At 34.9% G+C, this 23,874-nt stretch overlaps 3 protein-coding genes across 5 annotated transcripts in view; 2 read left to right on the top strand and 1 right to left on the bottom strand.

Annotated features, from left to right (window-relative positions):
• The window catches only part of LOC108201930 (protein ILITYHIA), a 39,125-nt gene extending 31,477 nt beyond the window's left edge, over positions 1 to 7,648 (bottom strand). For 2 of the 3 annotated variants that reach the window (XM_064084330.1, XM_064084331.1), the window contains exons 1-12: positions 7,343 to 7,648; positions 6,360 to 6,739; positions 6,135 to 6,266; positions 5,413 to 5,794; positions 5,099 to 5,245; positions 4,779 to 4,963; positions 4,560 to 4,686; positions 4,345 to 4,418; positions 1,295 to 1,371; positions 1,148 to 1,184; positions 902 to 1,068; positions 470 to 653 (exon numbers count right to left, since the gene is read on the bottom strand). In XM_064084330.1, the coding sequence (XP_063940400.1) occupies positions 470 to 653; positions 902 to 1,068; positions 1,148 to 1,184; positions 1,295 to 1,371; positions 4,345 to 4,418; positions 4,560 to 4,686; positions 4,779 to 4,963; positions 5,099 to 5,245; positions 5,413 to 5,794; positions 6,135 to 6,266; positions 6,360 to 6,739; positions 7,343 to 7,478 (2,028 nt within the window). In that variant the 5' untranslated portion in view covers positions 7,479 to 7,648. The remainder of the gene's footprint in view (positions 1 to 469; positions 654 to 901; positions 1,069 to 1,147; positions 1,185 to 1,294; positions 1,372 to 4,344; positions 4,419 to 4,559; positions 4,687 to 4,778; positions 4,964 to 5,098; positions 5,246 to 5,412; positions 5,795 to 6,134; positions 6,267 to 6,359; positions 6,740 to 7,342) is intronic. The other variant, XM_064084332.1, reaches the window with a different exon arrangement.
• An 8,716-nt stretch (positions 7,649 to 16,364) lies between these two features.
• LOC108201378 (uncharacterized) lies at positions 16,365 to 19,153 on the top strand. The gene is made up of 4 exons (XM_064085581.1): positions 16,365 to 16,541; positions 16,889 to 18,217; positions 18,845 to 18,935; positions 19,015 to 19,153. The coding sequence occupies exons 1-4, from the start codon at positions 16,397 to 16,399 to the stop codon at positions 19,049 to 19,051; spliced, it is 1,602 nt and encodes a 533-aa protein (XP_063941651.1). The 5' UTR covers positions 16,365 to 16,396; the 3' UTR covers positions 19,052 to 19,153.
• Positions 19,154 to 19,246: 93 nt separating this feature from the next.
• On the top strand, positions 19,247 to 23,333 carry LOC108202031 (DNA glycosylase/AP lyase ROS1-like). Its single transcript, XM_017370395.2, has 15 exons — positions 19,247 to 19,377; positions 19,487 to 19,566; positions 19,720 to 19,804; positions 19,885 to 19,976; positions 20,051 to 20,119; positions 20,399 to 20,435; positions 20,518 to 20,600; positions 21,057 to 21,512; positions 21,673 to 21,709; positions 21,789 to 21,846; positions 22,019 to 22,134; positions 22,234 to 22,299; positions 22,477 to 22,591; positions 22,682 to 22,720; positions 23,091 to 23,333. The coding sequence occupies exons 1-15, from the start codon at positions 19,273 to 19,275 to the stop codon at positions 23,204 to 23,206; spliced, it is 1,554 nt and encodes a 517-aa protein (XP_017225884.2). The 5' UTR covers positions 19,247 to 19,272; the 3' UTR covers positions 23,207 to 23,333.
• The last annotated feature ends 541 nt before the right edge of the window (positions 23,334 to 23,874 follow it).

The raw sequence follows: 23,874 nt of genomic DNA, 5'->3' as shown, positions 1-23,874 counted from the left end.
ATACAACTAAGCATACTATTTGTCTCGTATACTTTGCATCCCGATGACTGTTACTGATACCTTCCAGTATCAGTTGGTCGTCTTGGAATAAGGGACCCTTTTCTCTCCATGACAATTTGATTAGCAGATGCCCAATCAAGTAAACAAATAGTTCAATAAAATGAATAGCCAGTGGTAATGTTAGAAGATCCTGTTATTTCATGTTCTGCAACTTATGATTTCTTTTCTTACATTTTTATTAAACCAAGGGCCTTTTTAAATATGAAAAGAATTGGCACAGCTTCAGATATAGAACAAAAAAATGTAAGAGAAAGGACAGCTGAACAAAGAGACCTCAGATCATAATTGATTAGCAGCAACACGGCATGAATGTATGAGACATTAAGTCATTAAATGTGATAGAGGTTATCAGGTTTAACTTTCACAAAAAGACAATACAGAATATTTTACTTATGCTTAGAAGAGTTACCTTCCACACTGCATTTCCTTTTGCTGTAGTAACTAAACATGGATGATGTGAGCAGACTATAATCCGTAAAAGTGTATTAGGATTAGCAGCCAGAACTTCAGGTGCCATTACCAACAAAGCTTTAACCAAAACCTCTACAGATGGAACAAAAGGGACTTGAGTATCCAAAGCAGTTTCTGTCTCACTGTGGATCATGTAATTAAATTAATCAAAAAAAGGACTAAAAAAGAACTTATAAAGCATTAGTAGCCTACAACAAAATCAGCAAAACTATGTAGGTATTAAGGCTTTTGCAAACATGATTAGAATCCAGATAAACAGGCTCCAAAACAATTTATACAAAGACCCTAAGAGACAGATGACAAAGTCTGAACCACCAAAATTAGTAGCATAAAAAATCTAAGGCTAGAAAAATCCAGCTAGAATTTGTACCTTCTCTTCATCAATATAACTTTTTCTTCAACAACAGACAGATAATTCGAATACTCAACTACAAGAGCTTCACATATTTGTGGAGAAGCACCAAGAATCTTCTTTAAAGAAATTTGAGCTACTTTACGAATGTCCCAACATGGATGACATAGGAAAAAAATTAAAAGCTGCAAAATTTAATAGTTAGTGATAATTTTTAGCTAGATATCAATTGAAAGAAGGGAATGGTGTTTCAATGTGCCTAACCTGAGAAAGGGATTTATCAGAAAGTGTCTCTAATACTCTGCAGAATATTTTACAAAATAATGAAGGTTAAGAAACCAATTTTCACGAAAGTATTAAACAAAAAAAGATGTGGCAAATCAATATCGCCACAAACACACAAATAAAGACCTCTGTGAATGGTCCACCAGCAAAACCTCAACCAGTTCAAGGCATGCCAGACAGTCCTCAACCGATAGTTTTAAAGCCTAACGAACAAGAAAGCAAAAGTTAGATAGCAAATTGCTTTACTTGGCGAGGAAATAGCTTCCGAGCAATATACGTAATGTAATATAGATATTAAATGTGATCTCTCTTTTCTCAAGCAGTGAGTAGTAGACCCGGTGAGACATTCAAGGTTAATTGAATAAATAGACTATGCATCTTCTCTCTCCGTCCCGGAGAAAGAAAGTGAACATCCAATGAAACCTAGAAAACCCCATGCTATTCATTACAAATTTAACAGTGACGACATATTTTCTGTTTCTTGTGCCAAGTCTAGAATTTGATCACAGACAGCTGGTTAGTAGGTAATTAGGCATTACTCTTTCATCTTCTCAAGACTAATTTGGGTTTATAGCTTATATAGAAATTAATTAATTTTAGAGTTGAAGGTGTTTCTGATTGCAAGTTAAGCAGTTAATTGCTCCAGTTACTGGACTTCCAGCAGAGACCTGTTCGGTAAAATAGCTTAAATAATTAGTGATATAGCAGTGTTATCGGTCAAAGAGCATATTCGCATAGTCTAATTAAGAATATCTTAGAAATATAAAAAAAATGACCGAATATATGGTCAAAACTATGACAGATAGTACGTGGTAATATTCAGCAAGTACAACCCCCCCCCCCCCCCCCCCCCCCCCCTCTCCATTTTCTTGTTCAATTATAAGTTCAATAATTGAAGAACCGATCAGATTAAAAGCTCATATTTAATTTTTCACATAGGTTCATAAACTTGAAGCAACTTTGAAGTACTGGGTCAATTCTGAACAGCCTTTTTTATCATCAGATCATTTGGATGTCACCATCTTATAATCTTCCATGGTTTTCTTTTAGATGTCACCATGACTATAATAGTATTGAAGTGTCATGTTTCACTGTGGAGGTTTTTGGTTCTCTTCTGTCTTTATACAATGAAGTCCCACACTGCCGACTTTGAATCACAAAATAACTTTGATGTTTAAGTTTCATTACTGGCCTCTGTAAAGCAACACTTCGAAGTTCAACACACAAAAGACCATAAATTTGAATATACAGACAAATTAAGCACAAGTCCTAAACAGGCGGTGAGATGAAACTGGGGACAAGGCTAATAGTATGCCGTAACCCACAGAGAACGAAAAAAAGCATAGGGTAGCATGGGACACAATGAATTTACAGCAGTGTTTCATTTTCTTCGCTGGCAATATCGCTTATTCAATATGAACATTACAAACTACACACTGATATCTACCCAATGCCACAGTAGGCCAAAACATTTACTTAGCGCAAATATAATTAGGGTCGGTTTCGCATTGTTGTGGTCAACCTGTAGTAGGACACTGTGGTTGGAAAGCTGATTATCATCTGGAAAATAAATGATATAAATTAAAATTTCAATGTTATAAAGGGTTAATATTAAATTTTCTTGGAATTGAGTTGAAGGTGAAACTTAGGTTTATCCCAAAATGAAGTATTAGCTTTCCATATCAACAGATTGTAGCTTCGAGGAAGAATCTTTTGGTAGATTTTTTAGCTTCCAAGGCAGGAGAACTGTGGTGTCAAACGCAGATTCTAAAGTTCCAGAAAGCAATGTCGAAGGGCTTTATGTAATATATTGTAAACATCTCTCAAACTGAAAAACCTTATATATAAAAATGTTTATAAGACCATCTTCAACCCATAACACCAAAATAGTGTCAAAATTACACTACTATTAGGTTGTGATAACTTAAATGGAATGGAACCAGGAGACAATGGAACTGAAAATTATATAGAAATTTTATGGAGTATAAAGAAATTACGAGACAATAGTGACAAAAATGAGTGGGTCTAAACTTCTTAAGATGAAAATTGTAGAGAAACATGATCAAGAAGTGGAATGAACATTCCTTCCAAAACATGTGGGTTAGATTTCTAATTTAAATAGTAGGAATGGAATGACTGAAGGAATGAAAATTTTATACATATTTCTAATTTAGACAAAAATGAGTGGGTCTAAATTTCTTATGATGAAAATTGTAGAGAAACATGAAGAAGTGGAATGAACAGTCCTTCCAAAACATCTCTAATTTAAATAGTAGGAATGGAATGACTGAAGGAATGAAAATTTTATACATATTCCCTAGTCACCCCCAATTAAGAGTACAAATTTCATTCCATTCTCCCTTCATTCCATTTAATCCAAGTGAACGCAGCCTTAGAGGTCATTTGGTTGACGTGTAAATACCCGAAAGTTCAAAATCCTGGTAAATATGTAAAATTAAGATTGTTTGTTTGACAAAAAGAAAGGAAGTCTTCCATGGAAGTGTGAATACCCACAAAACATGGGAATATACTTACCCACCTCCCCCTTGGTTACTTGCACCTCCATTAATTTAACTTCCTATATATTCAACCAACTTCTAATTCCTAAGAACTTAATATACCAAGGAAGTATAACCTCCTATAAGAAGCAAATACCTATATGTAACCAAACCACCACTTAGTGCTAAAAAAACACTATCCACAAAGCCTCCAACCCATTTGCACTATATATTACACAAAAAGAATATATTGTATAAAAGAAGACATAGTTATCTAACATTCTTTGAAAGTAATTGTCTTGTTCGTATATAATAAATTATGAATGGGACATGAAGGGGAATATATTTCATTTGTTAACAAGAATGAGGGATACTTGTCATTTTGAAAAGGACCATATTTGGTGTAAAACTTGCACCATATCTGCTGTACATTATTCATTTGTGTAAATTTTACACCATTACAGAGTTACATTGAAGTTGATTTTACACCAAAAATGACACTATTATACAGTTTTGGTGTTGGGTTGGAGATGCTCTAAGTACATGAAAATAATAAAGGACAAAAGCCATTCTATAGAGAATAAATGTATTTTTTCTGCAACAAGAGCCAGTAAAAGTCTAGTGTTGAATTGGCTGAACATTGAACAAACATAAAGGGGCTAACCAAATAAAACTCACCATAGTAATAGGTACAATGGAAGGTTCATTTTGTGACACCAACGACCATACTCTCTCTTGAGCTATGGTATCCTCTACAAATAAAATATGATTGAAAAATGTAATAAACCACAAGAAAACTTCACACATTTACAAAAGAAAATTGTGGGAATAGTGAAAAATACGCAGCTTCTACGCGAATAATGATCTTTAGAAAGCTTCTCACAGAATGCTACCTGTTTTGATATCAAGCGCAGCAATTTTTGAGAGAATAAGCAAAGCAAAGATTCCATCCAACCTCTGAACTGCTTTTGTAAAACCAGTTTTGACAAGCAAGAGGAGAGGTCCCACCAAGGGGGATAACTGAAGACGTTTGTATTAGAAAGATTTAGATAACTGGTCATGGGAATCTATAACTATATTAAACATGATACGATGAGGAAAACTTTCCAGACCCTCAAAATTGCGTCAACATTCTTAGTCACACCCAGTATGCAACGAAGATGACCCCTTCGTAAAGCTTCCTTCTCTTTCAGACCAGAAGCCATGAAAGAAAGTAGATCTGGTTGTATAACATCTGTGGACCTTGCTGCCCAAGAAGACAAAGCAGACAAACTTGCAAGCTTTACGTCTTCATTTCCTAAAAACAGAAAATCAGCAGAACTTAGAACACTGTCTGATTGGGACGGAAAACAAGGTTGGTTCTAGGAATGTGAAGGTTAATCCAGATATATGGGACTGCATGAACTCAAAAGAGAACAATTTAGAGACCTACCATCATCCTTGTAACAGGACAAAAGAAATTTGCATATCTCGGGGGAAATTTTGCTGAGATATTTTCCTTCCAAAGAACTAGACAATTCTTGCAATGCAGTTACCATACCAACTCTCTGGTATGGAAATGCAAGTCGCCCTTCCGAACCTATCATGCCATAAATCTGTAAGCAAGTATATTCAACATGTAGCACTACCGTATATTTAAAATATTGCCATCATTTATCATATAAAATAAAAAAATAAAAATAAAAAAGGATACTTCACTTCAGAAAGACCTTATCCAGATTTGTTAAGCACAAATTTTTTACAAACCTCCAATCACAGATTTGATGGCATTGAACATTGCTTCGATGGCATCTGGATTACTTGATTTTTCACTTAAACACTTTATGATAGATAAGGCGACAAGTCTTCTTCCTTCATCTGCGTGCCTAGCCTGTGGTAGTACTACAGAGAGAATTTCAATTGCATACTTGCTCAGATCAAGGTTCACAGATTTTAAGAGAACGTTAATTGATCCCAGCACAAGCTCAGGACTCCTCTTTAACATTTTAACAGATGATGGAACAACAATGCTCTTAAATTCGTCATGCGATAGATATGAAAACAGGGATCTGAAAGCTTCAGATAGGCCTTCTGAGGGTTTCTCCTTCACATTCAGAATTACTCTTACATACATGTCGAGAAATACAGGCTGCAAAGTAACAAATTTGATATGAAGAATTAAACAAGTTTCTAGGATTTACAAACATTAAAAAATTTGAAACTCTTGCACATTCTACCCTGTCAATGTTGCCTTTACAGCAATCATCCATAATAAAAGTTTACTCATGGTATACTTATATAAACAAACTATAAACCAACCGTGAATCTCATCTAGGATTGCACATGTTAATTGACCAATTATGGGCATCTTAAATGGTTCGTGAGACGAAGTCTATTTGAAAATGTCCCAGTGACCCCACATAAGAGTAAACCGTGAATATAAATAAAAGGATATAATATTTGAAACCTTTAAGTTAATTATTTAGTACCTTCCACTGGTCAAAAAACGTAGACTTCGAGTGTGAGTATTCCAGTATAAATGACAATAATTCAGGAGAGTCTTTGTAAGGAATCCTCGAATCCTTAAGTTCCTCAATGTATGTCTTGTAGATCTGTGGTGACTGTATGATGCATGTGGTAGAAAGGAAAGTAAGATTTAATATGAACTGGTTGGCAATAATCTTAGCATGACAGGTGTACTATAGATGAACTACCTCAGAGAACAAACTGAAAATTGTTTTCTTGCAATCCCTTTGCTCACGCAGAGATCCTTGCATCTTAACAATATGAATGACTGATGCCTGAGCTGAAGCTACTCTGCACAAAGCATTTTTTGATATTGAAGGAAACAGGCTCTTACATAAAAGAAGAGATGACCACTTGACAAGTCTGTAACATCCGATATGATTCTGCAACTTTGACTGTTTTTCCATCACTTGCACAATTGTGGCTGCAAAGCTTTTCATAAAACTATCCACCCTTAATGCTTTTACTATAACACTGTCCACAGCGTTTCTTGATCTTCTTTCATCATATGTATACAAAGTTTTGAAGATTAAATCTACTAACAGCGATACAACCTCAGCAGTCATTTCTGCAAGTCAAACGCGGCTATATCAGTATAACAACGAAATCTTTTGAAGTTACATAGCCAGCTTTCCCAGCTTCTCTATGCAAATTAGATGAACATACCAAAATGGGAAACTTTGCATCTAAAATTATGGTGGATTTAGATTGTACTGAATCTGTTTCTTGAATTCTAAATTTGACCAAGTCCAAAAATATACTTTAAAATTGTTTAATTACTATTTACAAGTCCAGAGGCTGTTGATAAAAAGGGAGGACAAATTTTAACATGTGGCATGAATTCGACTGCCACCAATTAGTAAAAAAAAATTGAATTTGACTGCCACAATAAGTTAGAATTTTAAACTTTAGGATACACTTATATATAGAATAACATTGTTTGTGGTCGGAGAAGAGAAAATTAAGTGATGTTCAATAAATCAATCTTTGATAGATGGCTTAATAGTTAAAAAAATTTTGTCCCATAATAGTAACCAGTGCAGACATCAACTTTTAAATTAAAAATAGTACAAGGCAATCCTACGAGTTTGTCAAATTTCTATCTTGGCCTAAACCCTAAACCCTAAGACACAAAGAAATTATGAACGGAAATGTATAGAGTGAAATGGACCTTGATTATCGATTCGATGCGCGACATCAGTCCAGAACCTGCGCCTCCCGATATCAATTCCCAAATCTCGTTCACGCTTCTCCATGAATTCAATCGAGAATTCATCAGCTACTGAAACTAACTCTAAGCCTCCCATTGCAACTAATCAATCCACAATTCAGAGATACGAATATGTGTGTTGATTGATGTGTGTGTGATGTTTTAATTGAGGGGTTTAAGTGAAGATGACCTAATGGAGTCGCCTCCGAGTCTGATTCGCTTGCTGCTACTGCTGCTTGCTTATGCAATCTTTATATAGGCCGCCTGTATTGCAGATACACTTTTTCTTTACTATCTTTGTTCTCTCTCTTTTTTACCGTTTTTCTTCTTTTTTTTTTTTAAGTTTATGTACTCGCAAATGAATTATATAAGTGATTATTTTATTCAACAAAATATTTCATCTATTTATATCGTAAACTTTTTAATATTTGACAAGAGAATACTCATATAAAAAATATTGAGAAAAAGATTTCATATCACAAATTTAATAATAAATGTATTAAAAATATCAAATTATGTAAAAGAGATTATAATTATCATTTAGACATGTATTTGAAATGATGTTCAATTTATACAAACGATACACGAAGGAGCGTTAACTCTTTTAATACCAACAAAACGATATACGAAATAACGTTTTATTCTATTATTTCTTACAAAACACTACACAAAATAGTGTTTAACTACTTAATATAAAGTCAATTCAACTTTAGGTTGTGATTTTAGATATTTTGACTGCATTATGTATACATGTGATTCAATCATATACAAAGAGAAACTCATGGAGTTTGATGTGTGTTTAGCTCTCATTTTTTTTAATATTGAGAATTAGTTTATTTTTGTGTATATTTCAGTTTTGATTTTACTTGAATTGTGATTTAATATATGCATTTTATTAGGGGTGAGCAAAAACTAACTATGGTTAACGAGTTCGTCCGGGACGACTTGAGTTCGTCCTGGACGAATTAAATTGTCCAAAATAAATTCAACTCAAATGTATACTTGGAGTGGCGCCACTTTCATATACATATACATATATATATATATATATATATATATATATATATATATATATATATATATATATATATATATATATATGAAAGTTGCGCCCAAATACACACATTCTTCACTGGGAGTCAAACTTGGTCAAACCTTGCGCTTGTACAGTGCTCTCCTGTGGCTTCCCTGTGTGAATTAGAAGAGAATTGATAATTCTTGAAGTCAAGACTTGCGCTTGACCTTCAGGTCAAAGGTTGCGCAATCTTCCAGTCAAACATTGCGCTTGCTCATCAGTGTACACAGCGAAATGGACTTAGAGATATTCTAAGTAGAGAATACTGTTGGAGGCGCAAACTTCGACTTGGTCAAAGTTTGCACTTCAGATGAATAGCACAGTGTATACAGGGACTTAGTCATTTCTTCATGGATGAAGACTTGCGCCAAGTAGAAGGGAAAGAGAGTGGCGCCAACTTTGACTAAAGTCAAAGTTTGCGCTTTACTTCTCTTTACAGAGTACAGAGTAAGGCACTTAGAAGAAATTCTAAATGCTATACTTGCGCTTCCCATGTCATTCTTATTTGTTCATATGTATATATATATATATATATATATATATATATATATATATATATATATATAATTAATTGTGTTTAAATGATTACTTGAATTTATTTTAATTCAAGTGATTCAAAATTAATAATATATATATATATATATATATATATATATATATATATATATATATCAATTGAACTCATTGACATTTCTTGAGCAGTTTAATTGACTTGATCAATTAATTCGTTGATCGAATCCACTGAATACTTTCATACGTCCTGACGTCCTGTGCACTGGTCTGGTTCACGAACGACTCGAACCGAAATGATTCCTTGAATCCTTTGCTTGATAATATACTAGATCAGTCATTCCGGGTTAGATGTTGCTTCGATAAATTTGATTATAAATAATCAAATTAAATATACTGGAATCTTCTGGTCTTTGATACTTGATCTTTAGGCAATCTTGATAGCAGAAACTGATTATGCTTTATTCTTCACTGAGGCTTGAACATATAAATGAACTTCTTCCAGTGTACTGATGCTCGTCTCAGATACCTTGATTGTCTTTGTCTGTTCGTATCGAATCTCCAACCTGTAGATTCCGGTATTATACTTACGTATTGTTTCCTGTCTTTTGTTGTGTTGAGTTATCGTAATTACATTTACGTTACATTATGCTTTACAATCTCCCCCTATTTGATTGTTAGAGTTCGACAAGCAAATCCTTTAAGAGGATAACTCAACTGACACAATGAAAAAGCACACTAATTTAAACAGGAAATAATACTAAGTACAGTCTGGATTATATCTTACATTTTCCAGAATTCAAAAGTAAATACAAGCAGCCATTGTTCTTCTAGCCTGAACTAATCTTTCCTTGCTTTCTTGGCTCTTGCATTAATCAGATTGAGCTCAGCTCTCCTCTTTGCAGCTTCCTCTACTCTCTTCTGAGTGAGTTTATTCTCAATCTCTTCAATCCTTGCGGTTATGGTACTTAGTGCCACTTGCTCCAGTGTATTCTCAGGTGGTGGTTGCTCCAGATTTTTCTTCATCTTCTCTAAAGTTTGTAGATGGACCATTTTCTTCAGTTTCTTGAATGTGATATTCAGCTCCATTCCTTCAATTTTCATGATGACCCTTGATGGATGAGCACGAACCCTTGAAGTGTTGTGAACAGTCTCTACAGCTTTCCTTATTTCCAGAAGATCAATTAAATCTTTGAGCACACCTTTGTCTTCTTTTACCACTGACCACTTAACAGCACCAACTGCACGAGCAATTCTTTTAGAGGAGAATTTTCCAGTCTCTGTAAGTGGTATGGCAGTGGCCTCAGAGTCTTTCTTCTTTTTGAATATGATGGATGTTGGATTGTAAGTGACAACAGGAGCATTGGGATTCTCAGGAACTTCAGGGTTGAGTGGAGGCAGTGGATATGGTGGTTGACGATTGATTGCTGATTAGTCCAAGTCTCTAATAGCAGCAAAGTTCAGACGATAAGCATATAGCAATTCAGCAGTTAGTCTTCCCTTGCTGGTCCTCGAGCACTTTTCTCTCACTTGAGCTTCCAGATACTTCAGTATACGAGGAGAGTAAGTTGATAATGCTTCATCAGTGAGTCCAATACTCTGAATCATACCATCCTTGAAATACTTGATAACTGAAGGCTTGTCATGAATTTCCAGTCCAATATCAGTGATCCATTCTTCCACCATATCTCTGAATACTTCATTATGCTTCTTGCCTGTTGAGATGACCTTATTCCTTACTACAAACAGCTCAGTCAGAGAGAGATCTCTGAGAAATTGACTTGACACATGTTTGAGTCCATGGCCTTCCTTCTTTAGCTCGAATGATATATTCACCATCCATCCTCTTCTGGGAAGAACAGCAACTGACACAGTAGAAATGATATCGTTTAACACCTCGTGGTAGTCATGTAGATCCTTGTAGTTGTTCCTAAAGGAGTCAAAGATATCTTTCACTTCATCATCATTGTTTTCTTGAATGACCTCTGGAAAATCAAACACAGCCCTGGCAACATCCCATTCCTCTCCATCTTTGTGCAAGTTAGCAAGTCTCCTTTCCCTACGAATCCGTCTTTGATTTTCTAACTTCTCCCTCGCTCTCCTTTGCTCAACAAAATCTCTAGAGACATCAGCAATATCTTGAGGATTTGCAATTTCATACTCTTCAGGAGGGAAGATGTCATTGTGATATGCAAGTTCATCAGCAAAGACTTCATTGTCAGGGATTTCTCCTTCTTCTAGATCATCATCATCAGCACCAACCATCCTTATCACTCTGTCATCAACAAGTTAGTAGGAGAAGAGTTATGTACACAGAAAGATGATCAAGGGATTTTTAGATTTTCTTCCAGGATATGGATTCCACCGGTGACAGAGTTAAAGAATGACATATTGCAGGAAGCACACAATTCCAAATATTCAATTCATCCAGGCAGCACTAAGATGTATAGAGATTTAAAGAAGAACTATTGGTGGCCAGACATGAAAAGAGAGATTGCAGAATGGGTGAGTAAATGCTATACGTGTCAAAGAGTGAAAGCAGAACACCAAAGACCAAGTGGATTATTGCAACCTTTAGAGATTCCAGAATGGAAGTGGGAACATATTGCTATGGATTTTATTGTAGGATTACCAAGGACCAAAGCAAACCATGATGCCATTTGGGTGATAGTGGACAGATTAACCAAGTCAGCTCATTTTCTTCCGATCAATGAGAGATTCTCTTTGGATAAATTAGTTCATATGTACTTGAAAGAGATTGTAGTTCGTCATGGAGTCCCCGTATCCATTGTATCAGATAGAGATCCACGATTTAATTCAAGATTTTGGAAAAGTTTTCAAGAATGCTTGGGCACCAAATTGAATATGAGTACGGCATATCATCCACAAACAGACGGCCAAAGTGAGAGAACTATTCAGACGATCGAGGACATGTTACGTGTTTGCGCAATCGATTTCAAAGGCAGTTGGGACGAACATCTACCTTTAGTGGAGTTTGCATACAATAATAGTTATCACGCAAGTATTGGGATACCTCCTTATGAAGCTCTTTACGGACGCAAATGTCGATCGCCAGTATATTGGGATGAAGTCGGAGAACGCAAGATACTTGGACCGGAATTAGTACAACAAACAAAGGAAGTCGTTGAAATTATTCAGAAACGACTAATTGCAGCACAGAGTCGTCAACGAAATTATGCAGATCAATTCCGGAAGAACGTAGAATTTGAAGACGGAGAAGCAGTATTACTGAAGGTGTCACCATGGAAAGGACTGTCCAGATTCGGAAAGAAAGGCAAGTTAAGTTCCCGATACGTGGGGCCATTTGAAATCTTGAGGCGTGTAGGCAAAGTAGCATACGAATTGGCGTTACCCCCGCAAATGGAGCACATTCATAACGTCTTTCATGTATCGATGCTTAAGAAGTATAATCCAGATTCGAAACATGTGATAGAGTATGAGCCGGTAGAACTCGAGGCAGATTTATCGTATGTAGAAAGGCCAGTGGAAATCCTAGATAGAAGAGAGAAGGTGTTAAGAAACAAGGTAGTTAATTTAGTAAGAGTATTGTGGAGAAACCCAAAGGTTGAAGAGTCAACCTGGGAATTAGAAAGTGATATGCGTGAAAAGTACCCTCATTTGTTCACCTAAGCGATTCTGAGGACAGAATCCTTTTAAGGGGGGGAGGATGTAACATCTGGGATTATCCGTGTAATTATTTGAATGATTAATGAATATTGTATGAATATTATATAAATTTCTGTGAATTAATTGGTTCCTGTTTTATTAATTTAGTTATGCATTTCTGATTAAATTTGAGGAATATCAATTTTTATATGTTCAGTACGAAATATAGTTTATTTAGATATTTTCATATCGATTTATGTGTTGTCGTATGATTTTATATTGGATTTATGGATTTAATTACGTATATTACATTTAATTAATTAATTATTTTGATTTTACGAAAACCGTCAACTTGTAACGGTACCGAGATTTTTCTTCCCGAAAATTTCAACAAAATTCACCTTTAGCCTAATTTGAGTATTCCGGACACTTTTCATGTTTTGACTTTTTCGATCCGGAGTACGGTTTGTTCCGGAGCCGGTCCGGCGGAGTTTTTCGGTATTCGATAATTATCTGTTTGTCTCGATAAACGTGAAACTAGATATTTTTAATTCATTCTTATCTTGTAATAATTGCGGTGGGACCCGCATACTAATGACTGATTAAAAAGCCCTGTTTTGATAGTTATCCAGAAAACCGGTACCGATTGGACCTGTTTTATTATATAAAGCTATTAAACATTGTATTTTCGTGTCATATATGATCCAAAGGGGTATTAATTTTTCATAACTATAAATAACCTTAACCGCACCTTAATTCATCGGGGAAATCATAATCTCAGTTAAACACGAGGTTATCGAGAGAGTGTTCTTCGTGTTCTTGAGATTCAAACGAAGATTTGGAAGCGTTATCGGACTCAGATTTCAGCGTTCAAGTATCCAAATCGAAGGTCTTGAGGAGTAGAATCTGATTCTAGCATCAAAAACATCAAGAGATTTACAGGTGAGGAGGGATTTAAGGTTTTTAATTCGAAGTCATTTAAATTAAATTAGGGATTTTTGATTTTGAAGTTGTTTATGTGTTTTGATGATTGTATGTGGTAGATAATGTTCTCCTGATCATTTTGGTATATCATATGTTTGATTTGGAGTACGATAACAGGTCCAAATTAAGGTTTAATTCTTGAATTAGAGTTTATATGTGTTCTTGAATGTTTTTAATGGAGAATTGGGATTTCGAGTTTTGATGATTCTGGGAATGATCGAAGGGTACGGGCATATTCAGGGTGTGGTAGTGAATTGTTTACGGGTTTCACATCAAGCGGAGGAGCTGGAGTTTGGCCGAATCGGCGAAACGAAGAACTCGCCGGACGGCGAGTTTCTTCCGGATTTTCCGGGCAAACGGCTTAACTCCCGTAGAATTTGAAGCCACCAATCGGTTCCTGGTGGCTGATATAACCGATCTGGAGATTTTGGTAGTAGTCTAAGGCCTGGAGATCAATCTCCGGCGATGCAGACGGTGACCGGCGGCGGTTATGCTGTTTGGTCACCGTACTTTTGAAGATGGTGACTTTTAGTCACCGAGGTTTCTAAACTTTCATTGATCATATCATATTTTCAAAACCTGACAGTTTGCACCCTTGTGTAAACTTTCAATTATTTACAAAATAAACCTTTTCAATTTATTTTCAAAATCAATTATTTTAATTTCAAAAATAGTTTTTAATTATTTATTAATTCAAAAATAATTCTGATTTAATTTATTAATTAATTTTAATTAGTAATTAATTATTATAATTAGTCAATTAATTTAAATATTAATTGATTAATTGTTTTAATTAATTATTAATTAATTTTAATTGATTTATTAATTAGTTTTAATTATTTTAAATGATTTTAAAATTCCGAAAAATAGTTTAGAGCTTTGAAATATTATTCTAAAGTATGTTTGAAGCTCGTTAATTGATTTCAAATGAGTTCGGATTTGATTTTGAGTATCCAGAATTGATTATTTATTTATAAAATGATTCTTTGACCCGTTTTAATTCCGAAAAATGTTCTAAAATCCATATTAAATGCCAGAAAAATCCTTTTGACTTCAAACCTTCTTTGAAAAAATAAATTTCATCGAATATCTTATGTGATACGTGTTATGTGATATCTGATTGATGTGTTACATGTCTTCATGAACATTATAGTATTGGTTGGATATATCTTTTGATCCGTAAGTCGGATTTAAATGAAACGAAGGGTAGTTAGGAACTCGTTGCGAAGGTGTGATAATAAGAATAGTATGAAGTCATATATTGATAGATGATTGTTGTGATTAGCAGAGAAGCGAAACGTAGGAAGGGAAAGCAAGTGGTGATAGAGTAGTATAGCGAGCAAGCGTAGTTGAAACTTGAAATCAGCTATATAAGGCAAGTTTCCCTCAGACTTTCCTTCAATTATATTTTGTATCTGTTGTGATTATTTAGTGAACTTTCTGATAAAGTCCTGTGACCTATTGAGTTATAGCATGGATTATTTATCCTATTGATTCTTGAACCTTCAACCAGATTTCTTGAACTATATTATGGACTACTTACCTTATTGATTCTTGAACCTTTGACCGATTCTTTGACACCTGCTACGAAACTTATTTCAATTGTAAACCTTCTATCTTTAAAACTTCTAAATGATTACCATAAGAACCTAATTTCATTTCAAAAATATACCCTCGATACCTCAACCAGTTATCAATCACTCTTCTTTCAGACCGTAACCAGTTGATCAACCCCAAATAACATCTGTTATGACATATACTTTACAGTTGATTGATTCTTTCCATAAACTCCAATTTCTTGATCCTAAAAGCATTCATTTATACTTGAATTCTTTTTGTGAACCTAGAAACCTTCTTCATCAAAGCACTAAACTTTGATATGCCTTGCCCTCCTATAAGGCAATGTCTGATTCATTGCTAAACCATGAAGATATTTCTCATTCCTCCTTTGAGATCCATCTGAGACACTTTGAATAGTAGTCTGCTTCTGCTTCAAAGTTCATTTATGATGTTGATGCTTCTATTTTATTGAATAATATTATTGATCATCTTGATTGTGATAGAATTGGATAGTTTTCTAAACTTGGACCAAATGAATGGTCAGACCAGATGAGTGGTCGCTTTAGGCCAATGTGTGCCTTGGATCCAGTAAACGAGCATGGTGGGACCTGCTCGGGGTTAGTGTCTGACTGATCAGCAGCCTAACCTTTGATTTTTAAAAATAAATTTAATATCCAATTCTAATCAATGTTCTAAAAACAAATCTTGGTATTGAGATTGATTCCGTGAGACACTGGTTTCCTTCAGCTTATGATTAATATTTTAAATTGATATTGTTATACTTGTTGAGCTGGTTAGCTCACTCTTGCGGTATTTTATGTTCTTTCCAGTGAAGGCAGAGAAAGTTGGTAACGATGACCCTCAGGCTAGTGGTAAGGCCAGGATTCCAGGCTAGGAGAGGAAGAGAGCTATCAGCGGCAACTGGCTTTTTATATATATATGTATTAGTTTGAATAACAAGACACAAATGATGTGTAAGCTTGTAAGAATTAAGTTTATATTTTGGGATTGGGTTTGTAATAATTAAAGTTATGTTGTGGCTTGTTTTATACTTTAACCTGTTACGATCCATGGACAGCTAAGGGTCACTGTATATATTATATTAATTACAGGTTTATGTTATGTTGTGGACCCCAAACTTCTGACCCGGGTTTGGAGGGCGCCACAGGTTGGTATCAGAGCGACATTTTAGTAGAGGGAGGTGACTAACATTTGGTTGCAATATACAGGACAACAGTCAAGAAAAAGTAATAAAAGAAATGGCAGAGAAAAAGTTTGTACAAGAAGATGATATCTGCATACCATCAAACACGACTCTTCTGCAAGGGGATCTGCCAACAATAAAATTCTCTGTGGATATTTTTGGAACTCAGACCGGAGAAAGTTTCCAAGAAATGCCTCATGGTAAGAACCCTAATTCTGCAATGTTTTTAAATATGTTGCCCTTTTAATTGCTTTACTTTATTCTCAGCATGCGACCTCTATCTTCAATGCGCATATGGCCCGCTATTGTTTGATCAACTTATTTATTTGATTTTTTTTAAAAGGAAAATTATTTATTTGATTTAGTTGCGCTGTTCTCAAACTCAGAATTGAATTTGTGATGTCATTCATGTAGTTTTTATTTCATTGCCATTCAGTGAAAATAAGACCATTCTAGAATCTAACCATCCTCCAGGAATAATTCTGCTTTTTGTTTTTCAACTCAAATCAATACGAAAGTACTAAGAATATTCTGAATCTTTACTCAGGCGATGCACTACAAGTAAAGAGTGTTGTTGGAGAAGTGGCTTGTTCCAAAGATGAGAATTATAAGATTCAAACTACACAGAGCTTGCAGACTGTGGTGGCTGGCTTTTCTTCTCCTGCATCTGCTCCTTCCACTCCAATTAATCAATATGTTAGAAAGAGGCGTAACAGTGCTACCCCATTGAAGCAGAACCCTATTAAGAAGCGTAATAGTTGTACAGACAAGCTAGATCAAAAACCTAAGCTGAAAAAATGTAGCCCCGAAATATTGAATGATGAAGACAATACCAAACGCACTCCTACTATTCGAGTGTCCAAATCAAATCTCAAAATCAGAACTCCTGTAGTGAGTTCTACTCGTAAGGCACAAACAAAGAGGACTTACATCAGAAAGAGTTGCTCAAAACTTGTTGCCGATTCTTTAAAAAATATTCAAAGTGAGGTTGCTACTAAATCATTCAAGCGAGCTTTAAAATTTGACATGGAAAATAGAGCAGGAGATGGATGCAATCGATTTGAAAACAAGGATAATCAAGCTGCTACTGTAGACTTGATTCAAGAAGTGGATAAACAATGCTTTTTTCCAGTTCATCATAAGACATCCCAGAGCTTAATAAATAGCAGAGATAGTGTGCCAAAATTCCTGAAGAAGCGCAAAAAAAGAAGGATAAAAAGACTTGTGCATATATTTGAATCTTCGTGCAGGAATGTGAAAACTGCAGAAGTTGGGGAGAGATCCGACAAGGGTATACTACTAATTAAGAAGCTAGGTGAATCTGATAATGGTGAGAATCTGAATACGAAGCTATATTGCACCACTGAAGAGAGCCAGACTGCACTGGAAATTCTAGATATGTATTCGGCTGTAAAAATGAAGAGAAGAAGATTAGCTGGAAGTATTCAAAGGCCCTTGACAAATGTGACATCTGTTCCTAAGGAGGCTCTGCTGCAACTTCATAAAAGCGAGGGGGCTTTTACCACGAATCATGATGCTGAAGTTGGCAAGAGAGTTGGACTTGCAGCCAAAGAAAAGAATAACGAAAGGAGATGGAGGAAACTACAACTTTTTGATGAATATATTGGCCAAGTTGGGCTCCGAGAGCAAAATGTAGGCAGGTCAGTTGAACTTAATAAGAAACACAAATTTCACGCAAAGGTTGATCTTAATGAGGAGTCGGAGAGAGTTTATAACTTGCTTATGTCATCTGGAGGAATTCTTTTGGATCAAGAAGCAGAGGCAGACTCTAAAAAGAAGGAATACTGGGATAGGGAAAGAAATTTAACAAGAATCAGAGTCGAGTCATTCATATCCACTGTTGGCATGATTCAAGGTATAGTTGTATTCCATGTTACTAAAAGTACATCATTCATTTAATGCTATATTATTTTCCCTTAACACCCTTGACCAAACCATCACATCTGAGATATGACTACTAATTTTTAAGTTTTATGTTATAGATGTTTTATTTTAGTTACACCATATATTAAGATTAATCCTTAAATCTTGACTAATTTTGTTTTAAAAAGACTGCAAATCCTCTTAAAGACTTAAAATTAACTAATAATTCATATGTTTCACTGGCAGCTCAGAGTTGTTTTCATCCAGTGTAGTTTATCTTTAATAGCTAACTTATAATATATCAAAGCATTCGGTTATAGAATCTCATTGGTATATTCAGGCATTTGTATGGTTCCTCTACCTCTAGAACAAAAAATAAGTGCCTAAAACATGTAACACTAGGTTCTTTTGTTAGTTTTAATCCTGGGAATCTGGCATAAGAAGTTGTGTTCTATTGACTTCATTGGAAAAAATGGTCGGTTTGTTTGATTACAGAAGCCCACCTCTCTAAGTTTTGATCTTCTTTGTTACAACAAGATGCCTTACGCAACAAGTTTATTTTTTTTAATATGTTTTATTGGCAAAGAAAATAGAGGTCTGAAATAGATAAATGTTATAGGCAATAGAAGCTTTTCGCCTTGGAAAAGTTCAGTAGTTGATTCAGTGGTGGGAGCTTTCCTGACCCAGAATGTTTGTGATCACTTTTCGAGGTAACCATAAAGTTGATTAATCCTTATTGACATGTCTGACTAATATAATCATCATGATTGTTTTCAATTTTCAGCTCAGCCTTCAGGTCTTTAGCTGCGCGATTCCCAAACCATAAATTAAATGGTCAAAGCAAAAATTCAGAGCCAGAGAATTCTGCTCTGTGGCCCAGCCGTGGCAAAACTGCTCCTACTGCAAAAAGAGGTCTCAAATTCAATTCTCAACTTCCCTCGTACATAGAAATTGAATACAAGGATGAAGAAACGAAAGAACCTAGCACATCATGTGATAATATAAGAAAAAAACCAAAGTACAAGAAGAGCAAGGGATGATAAAACCATGGATGCTGTTGATTGGGAAGTTGTTAGACAAGCAAATGTTGATGAAGTTGCGGAGATAATTAAAGATCAAGGAATGAACAATGTCATTGCTGGAAAAATCAAGGTATGTAATTATTAGCAAGATTTTGGATTGTTCAAAAAGCTTTTATTTTGTTTCTAGTTTGAATTTCCTTCGAAGATACTTTGTCAGATATCTCTAAATGTTTTGCAAGGACTTTCTTAATAAAATCGTTGAAGAACAAGGGTGTCCAGATCTTGAGTGGCTTAGAGATGTTCCACCAGAAGAAGCAAAGTATGCGAGTCAGCCCGAATAGTTCAAATGAAAATAAGAAATGTTTTGTTTTGTTAAAGATATAAAGAACATAACATAGTTGAAAACATCTTATGATATAATAACATTTATTGCTCAATCAAATGTATTAATTTTTCAGTTTGATGCACTCAGGACCTACTTGCTGAACATCTTTGGAATTGGATTAAAAAGTGTGGAATGCATTCGCCTTTTGACGCTTCACCATGTTGCCTTCCCAGTAAGTATCAAGTGTTTAGACGCATTACCTTATAGAAGTGTAGAGCAACACTCAATTTTTCTAACTCTTCTATCAAAAAGGTGGACACAAATGTTCGTCGAGTAGCAGTTCGGCTAGGATGGGTCCCTTTGAAACCACTTCCGGAGGGACTCCAAATGCATCTTTTAGAAATGTAAGAATTTATCTATAATAATGTATTCAACATAATTTTGTAAAGACTAATTTAATAGTGTCAACATCATACAGGTACCCTGTGGTGAATAGTATTCAGAAATATTTGTATCCCCGATTATGCACTCTTGATCAAGAAAAACTGTAAATTTTCTGACCTATCTTGACTAATTTTATAAATATAACTTCAGTTAACTTGAGTTCATGCACTCAGTGCATGACCAGTGTTACTAACTTATGGAGCCAGAGTTTAAAAATCTTGTGCTGCCAAATCACAAGTAAATCAAAAAATTACACAGTTTGATTGGGGGAGAAAGTAGACAATATTTTAAATTATATGGCTCCATTCGAAACATTAAACAGACTTTGGATTTTTGTTTTAAATTGAAAACTTTTAATGATATATTAGTGACTTGTGTGCAGATATTTGTTGCATTATCATCTAATTACATTCGGAAAGGTCTGCTCTCTACCTTTTTCCCCCCTTACAAATCCTTTATTAGTATATTATTGTAACAATGATAAGATCACTCCATGTTCAGATTTTCTGTACGAAGAGAAAACCTAACTGCAATGCATGCCCAATGAGGGGAGAGTGCAAATATTTTGCAAGTGCATTTGCAAGGTTTGCATCACAATTTTTTGCCAAATTGTTCCTGTATTAAATCATATATCCGCTTATGTGATATTATTTCTTCTTACTCATTTGCCTGTTGTTATTACTATGTAAATTATTTGTACAGAAAAAAGAATATTTGACTATCTGAAATTCAAAATATTATAATAGAAATCTAGAATAAATCTAATGAGAAAGCTTGTACATCCTATATATTAATACATGTAGACAAGTGTAGAAGGAAAATATTTTTACAAAACTTTTGACTCCAGTGTTGTGCTATAATGTGCTTCATTTAATTGTGAAAGAATATATACATGCATTATTTTTTAATGTTGTAGAGAGCCCTGTGAATTTTAAAGTAATATTATTTCCTAGAAATTTCTATGGTGAATGACTGTCATCTATATTCTGGGATTGTACGTCTTAATTACATCTAGTAACTTGCAAGTTTTCTAATTGCAGTCACAGACTTGACCTTCCTTCACCTGAGAGAAAAGATATCGTGACCACCCAAAACTTTGTTGCGAAAACGCCTTTGGTACTGCAGATTGATCCTGACGTATCTGATCGAGAATACCAACACATATTTTCTAAACTAGGCTCAAAACATCTTAGACAAAAGTGTGAACCTATTATTGAATATCCAGCTTCCCCAGGGCCTTCTGAACCAGAAGATATTGAAGATCTTTTTAAAGTTTCTAATGAACTTAATGATTTCGGGAATTATGATGATGACGACATTCCTATCATCAGAATTGACAGTGAAGCATGTATGAATAATATTATAGAATATGCAAAGGGGAGCAATATTTCATTTGAAGGAGAAAATTCAAAGATATTGGCTCTTTTAAATTCATCAAATGCTCTGCCAATGCCCCCACTTAAGCATGCGGGCCGCTTAAGGACTGTGCACCAAGTGTAAGTATACTTTGTAATGTAAAAGTCTAATTTACAATACATTACTGTACTGTATATTCTGCCGAAGATAGTTGACATTCGTTGAGATTCATGATCTATTAATATAAAAGCTGACCTGCAGAAACATGAATCAAAGCTAATCTTTGTATACCTATTGCAGATATGAGCTTCCAGATGATCATCCTATTCTAGATGATGTAAGTCTACTGACTCATGCCGAACGCATTTATCGTTTTACAAAGCCTCTAACACTCCTTCCTTTTGAAAATATGTCAGGTGGATAAACGGGATCCAGATGATCCATCTCCATATCTTTTCGCAGTTTGGAATGAAGGTGAATATTCAATGACGATGCATAAGCAGCTATATGATATTGTTAGATTGGCAATTCATACTGTAATTGGGGTAAAACTAACGTAGAAGTAAAAAGATATAAGCTTTCTTTTTATTCACTAATTTTCTCATAAATGGTGTGGTATCGTTTATCATAAACGGTATGGTATCAGGTAAACATAGAAGTTCTGTTTCCCATACTTCATCCACAAGAAAACAAGTCCGCTATAATATTGTATGCAATTGTTCTGAACCTGATTGTGAATCACTTGTTTGTGGAACTCTTCTGGTAAGGAATGTAACAACACATGCAATTATTTAATCTTGTATTAACTTTTATACGTGGTGATCACACTAAAAGTCTAACATTTGTAACATCTGTGGGTAGATTCCTGTCCGTTCCGCAAATCATGGAACCTTTCCCCTTAATGGCACATACTTTCAGGTTAATGAGGTGAGTCAATGGTTATTTCTTCCTTTTTTGGTATTGGTTAATTGCAGAATTTAAATTTACTCGCCATGCCTCCTCTAAGGGTTGAAACTTTAACATCTCATTACGAAGATAAGGCGACTTTAAAGCCATATTGTACTTCTTGTGATCTTACTTACTGAGTAGAAGAGGTTTGTGTAGGTATTTGCTGACGATGAATCTAGTGAGAGGCCAATTGTTGTTCCTAGAGATTGGCTATGGGGCCTCACAAGAAGAAATCTGTATCGTGGTACCTCTCCAGCAACAATATTCAAAGGTAGAAAATAATCATAAATATGACAATGTAGATTTACTCAGGAATCTTTTAATGAATCTTTACCGACAAACTTATAATTTTGTAAACCAGGCTTTACTCTGTACCATATTCAGCATGCATTTTGCAAAGGTACTAAGCAGTCTTCTCCTGTAATATATCGTTTGCTAAAGAAAAAAGAAGTCTATTCTGCTAGGATAAAATCATGAACAAATGTTCAAATTTTTAATTTCATTTTTCTTGGTGTAATTTACCATTATACAAATAGAGGTATGGGTTGGTGCCTGCGAATCCCAGTACTTGTGCGATTTTGATAGGAATCCAATGTGCACTTCTTCTGTAGTGAATCGGGATAAAAACATATTTTGAATACTGAAAATGAACATAGCTTCTGTATAATCTTCTTGGCTCACATTGTAGTAGAAGTAAATTCTTATTCCATTTGCCTAGGATAACTCTTATTCTTATCCAAAATTCAATTGGTCGAACGCCTATTTTGCAGGATTTTTCTGTAACCGAGGGTTCAACAGAGAAAAAAGGTGTACTACTACTCTCGGGCACCGTTTCCACATTAACACTATGCAGCCAAAGGAAAAAGCCACATGCCATAAGCAGTAACGCATATGCTTCGTAAATACAGAAGGCTTCTAGGTTCTGGCACTTTATTTTGGTTAGCAGAAAGTGCTTTAACATATGAAAAAAGGAGAAAACATGATCGATTTTTGATTAATATATCACATATGTGAGATAGATTGTCGTGGATAGTCTAATGATCAGGCGGCTTAGGAAGTATATAGTGAAAATAACTAGGTTGTCGAAGAAAATGTTAATGTTCCAAGTGTTTTGTATCCAAAAATCTTATAAGTTATAATGTACATATGTTTGGAACTGGTGATTAAAGAAAGAGCATGACATCTATTGCTCTATTCTAGGAAGCAACAAATTATATATGCATGGCTTCTTGGATTTATCTCTATTTTCTGAGTAACAAATTATATATGCATATATGCATAAGTAAACATATAGTGGGAGAGTAGTCTTTAGCTTCATTGCAACCTTTTGGTAACAGGGTCGGGGTCATGATACTCTCAAGGCTTTGATGATGACACTAACAGCAAGCTAATAACATGAAACTGATATGTGTTAGCATGCTATCAAAGGTTGTTTATGCGAACTAACAGTATTTCAGGATGTTAGCATGATTATAACTGTCAGCAAGCTTACAGGATGATTTACAAGCTATCAGCAGGCTAATAGCGTGAACAGAGAAACACTCGGATAAAGAT

Source organism: Daucus carota, chromosome 9 (genome assembly GCF_001625215.2).
Source record: "Daucus carota subsp. sativus chromosome 9, DH1 v3.0, whole genome shotgun sequence".
NCBI classification, from domain to species: Eukaryota; Viridiplantae; Streptophyta; class Magnoliopsida; order Apiales; family Apiaceae; genus Daucus; species Daucus carota.
This window is presented reverse-complemented; position numbering and strand designations above follow the sequence as displayed.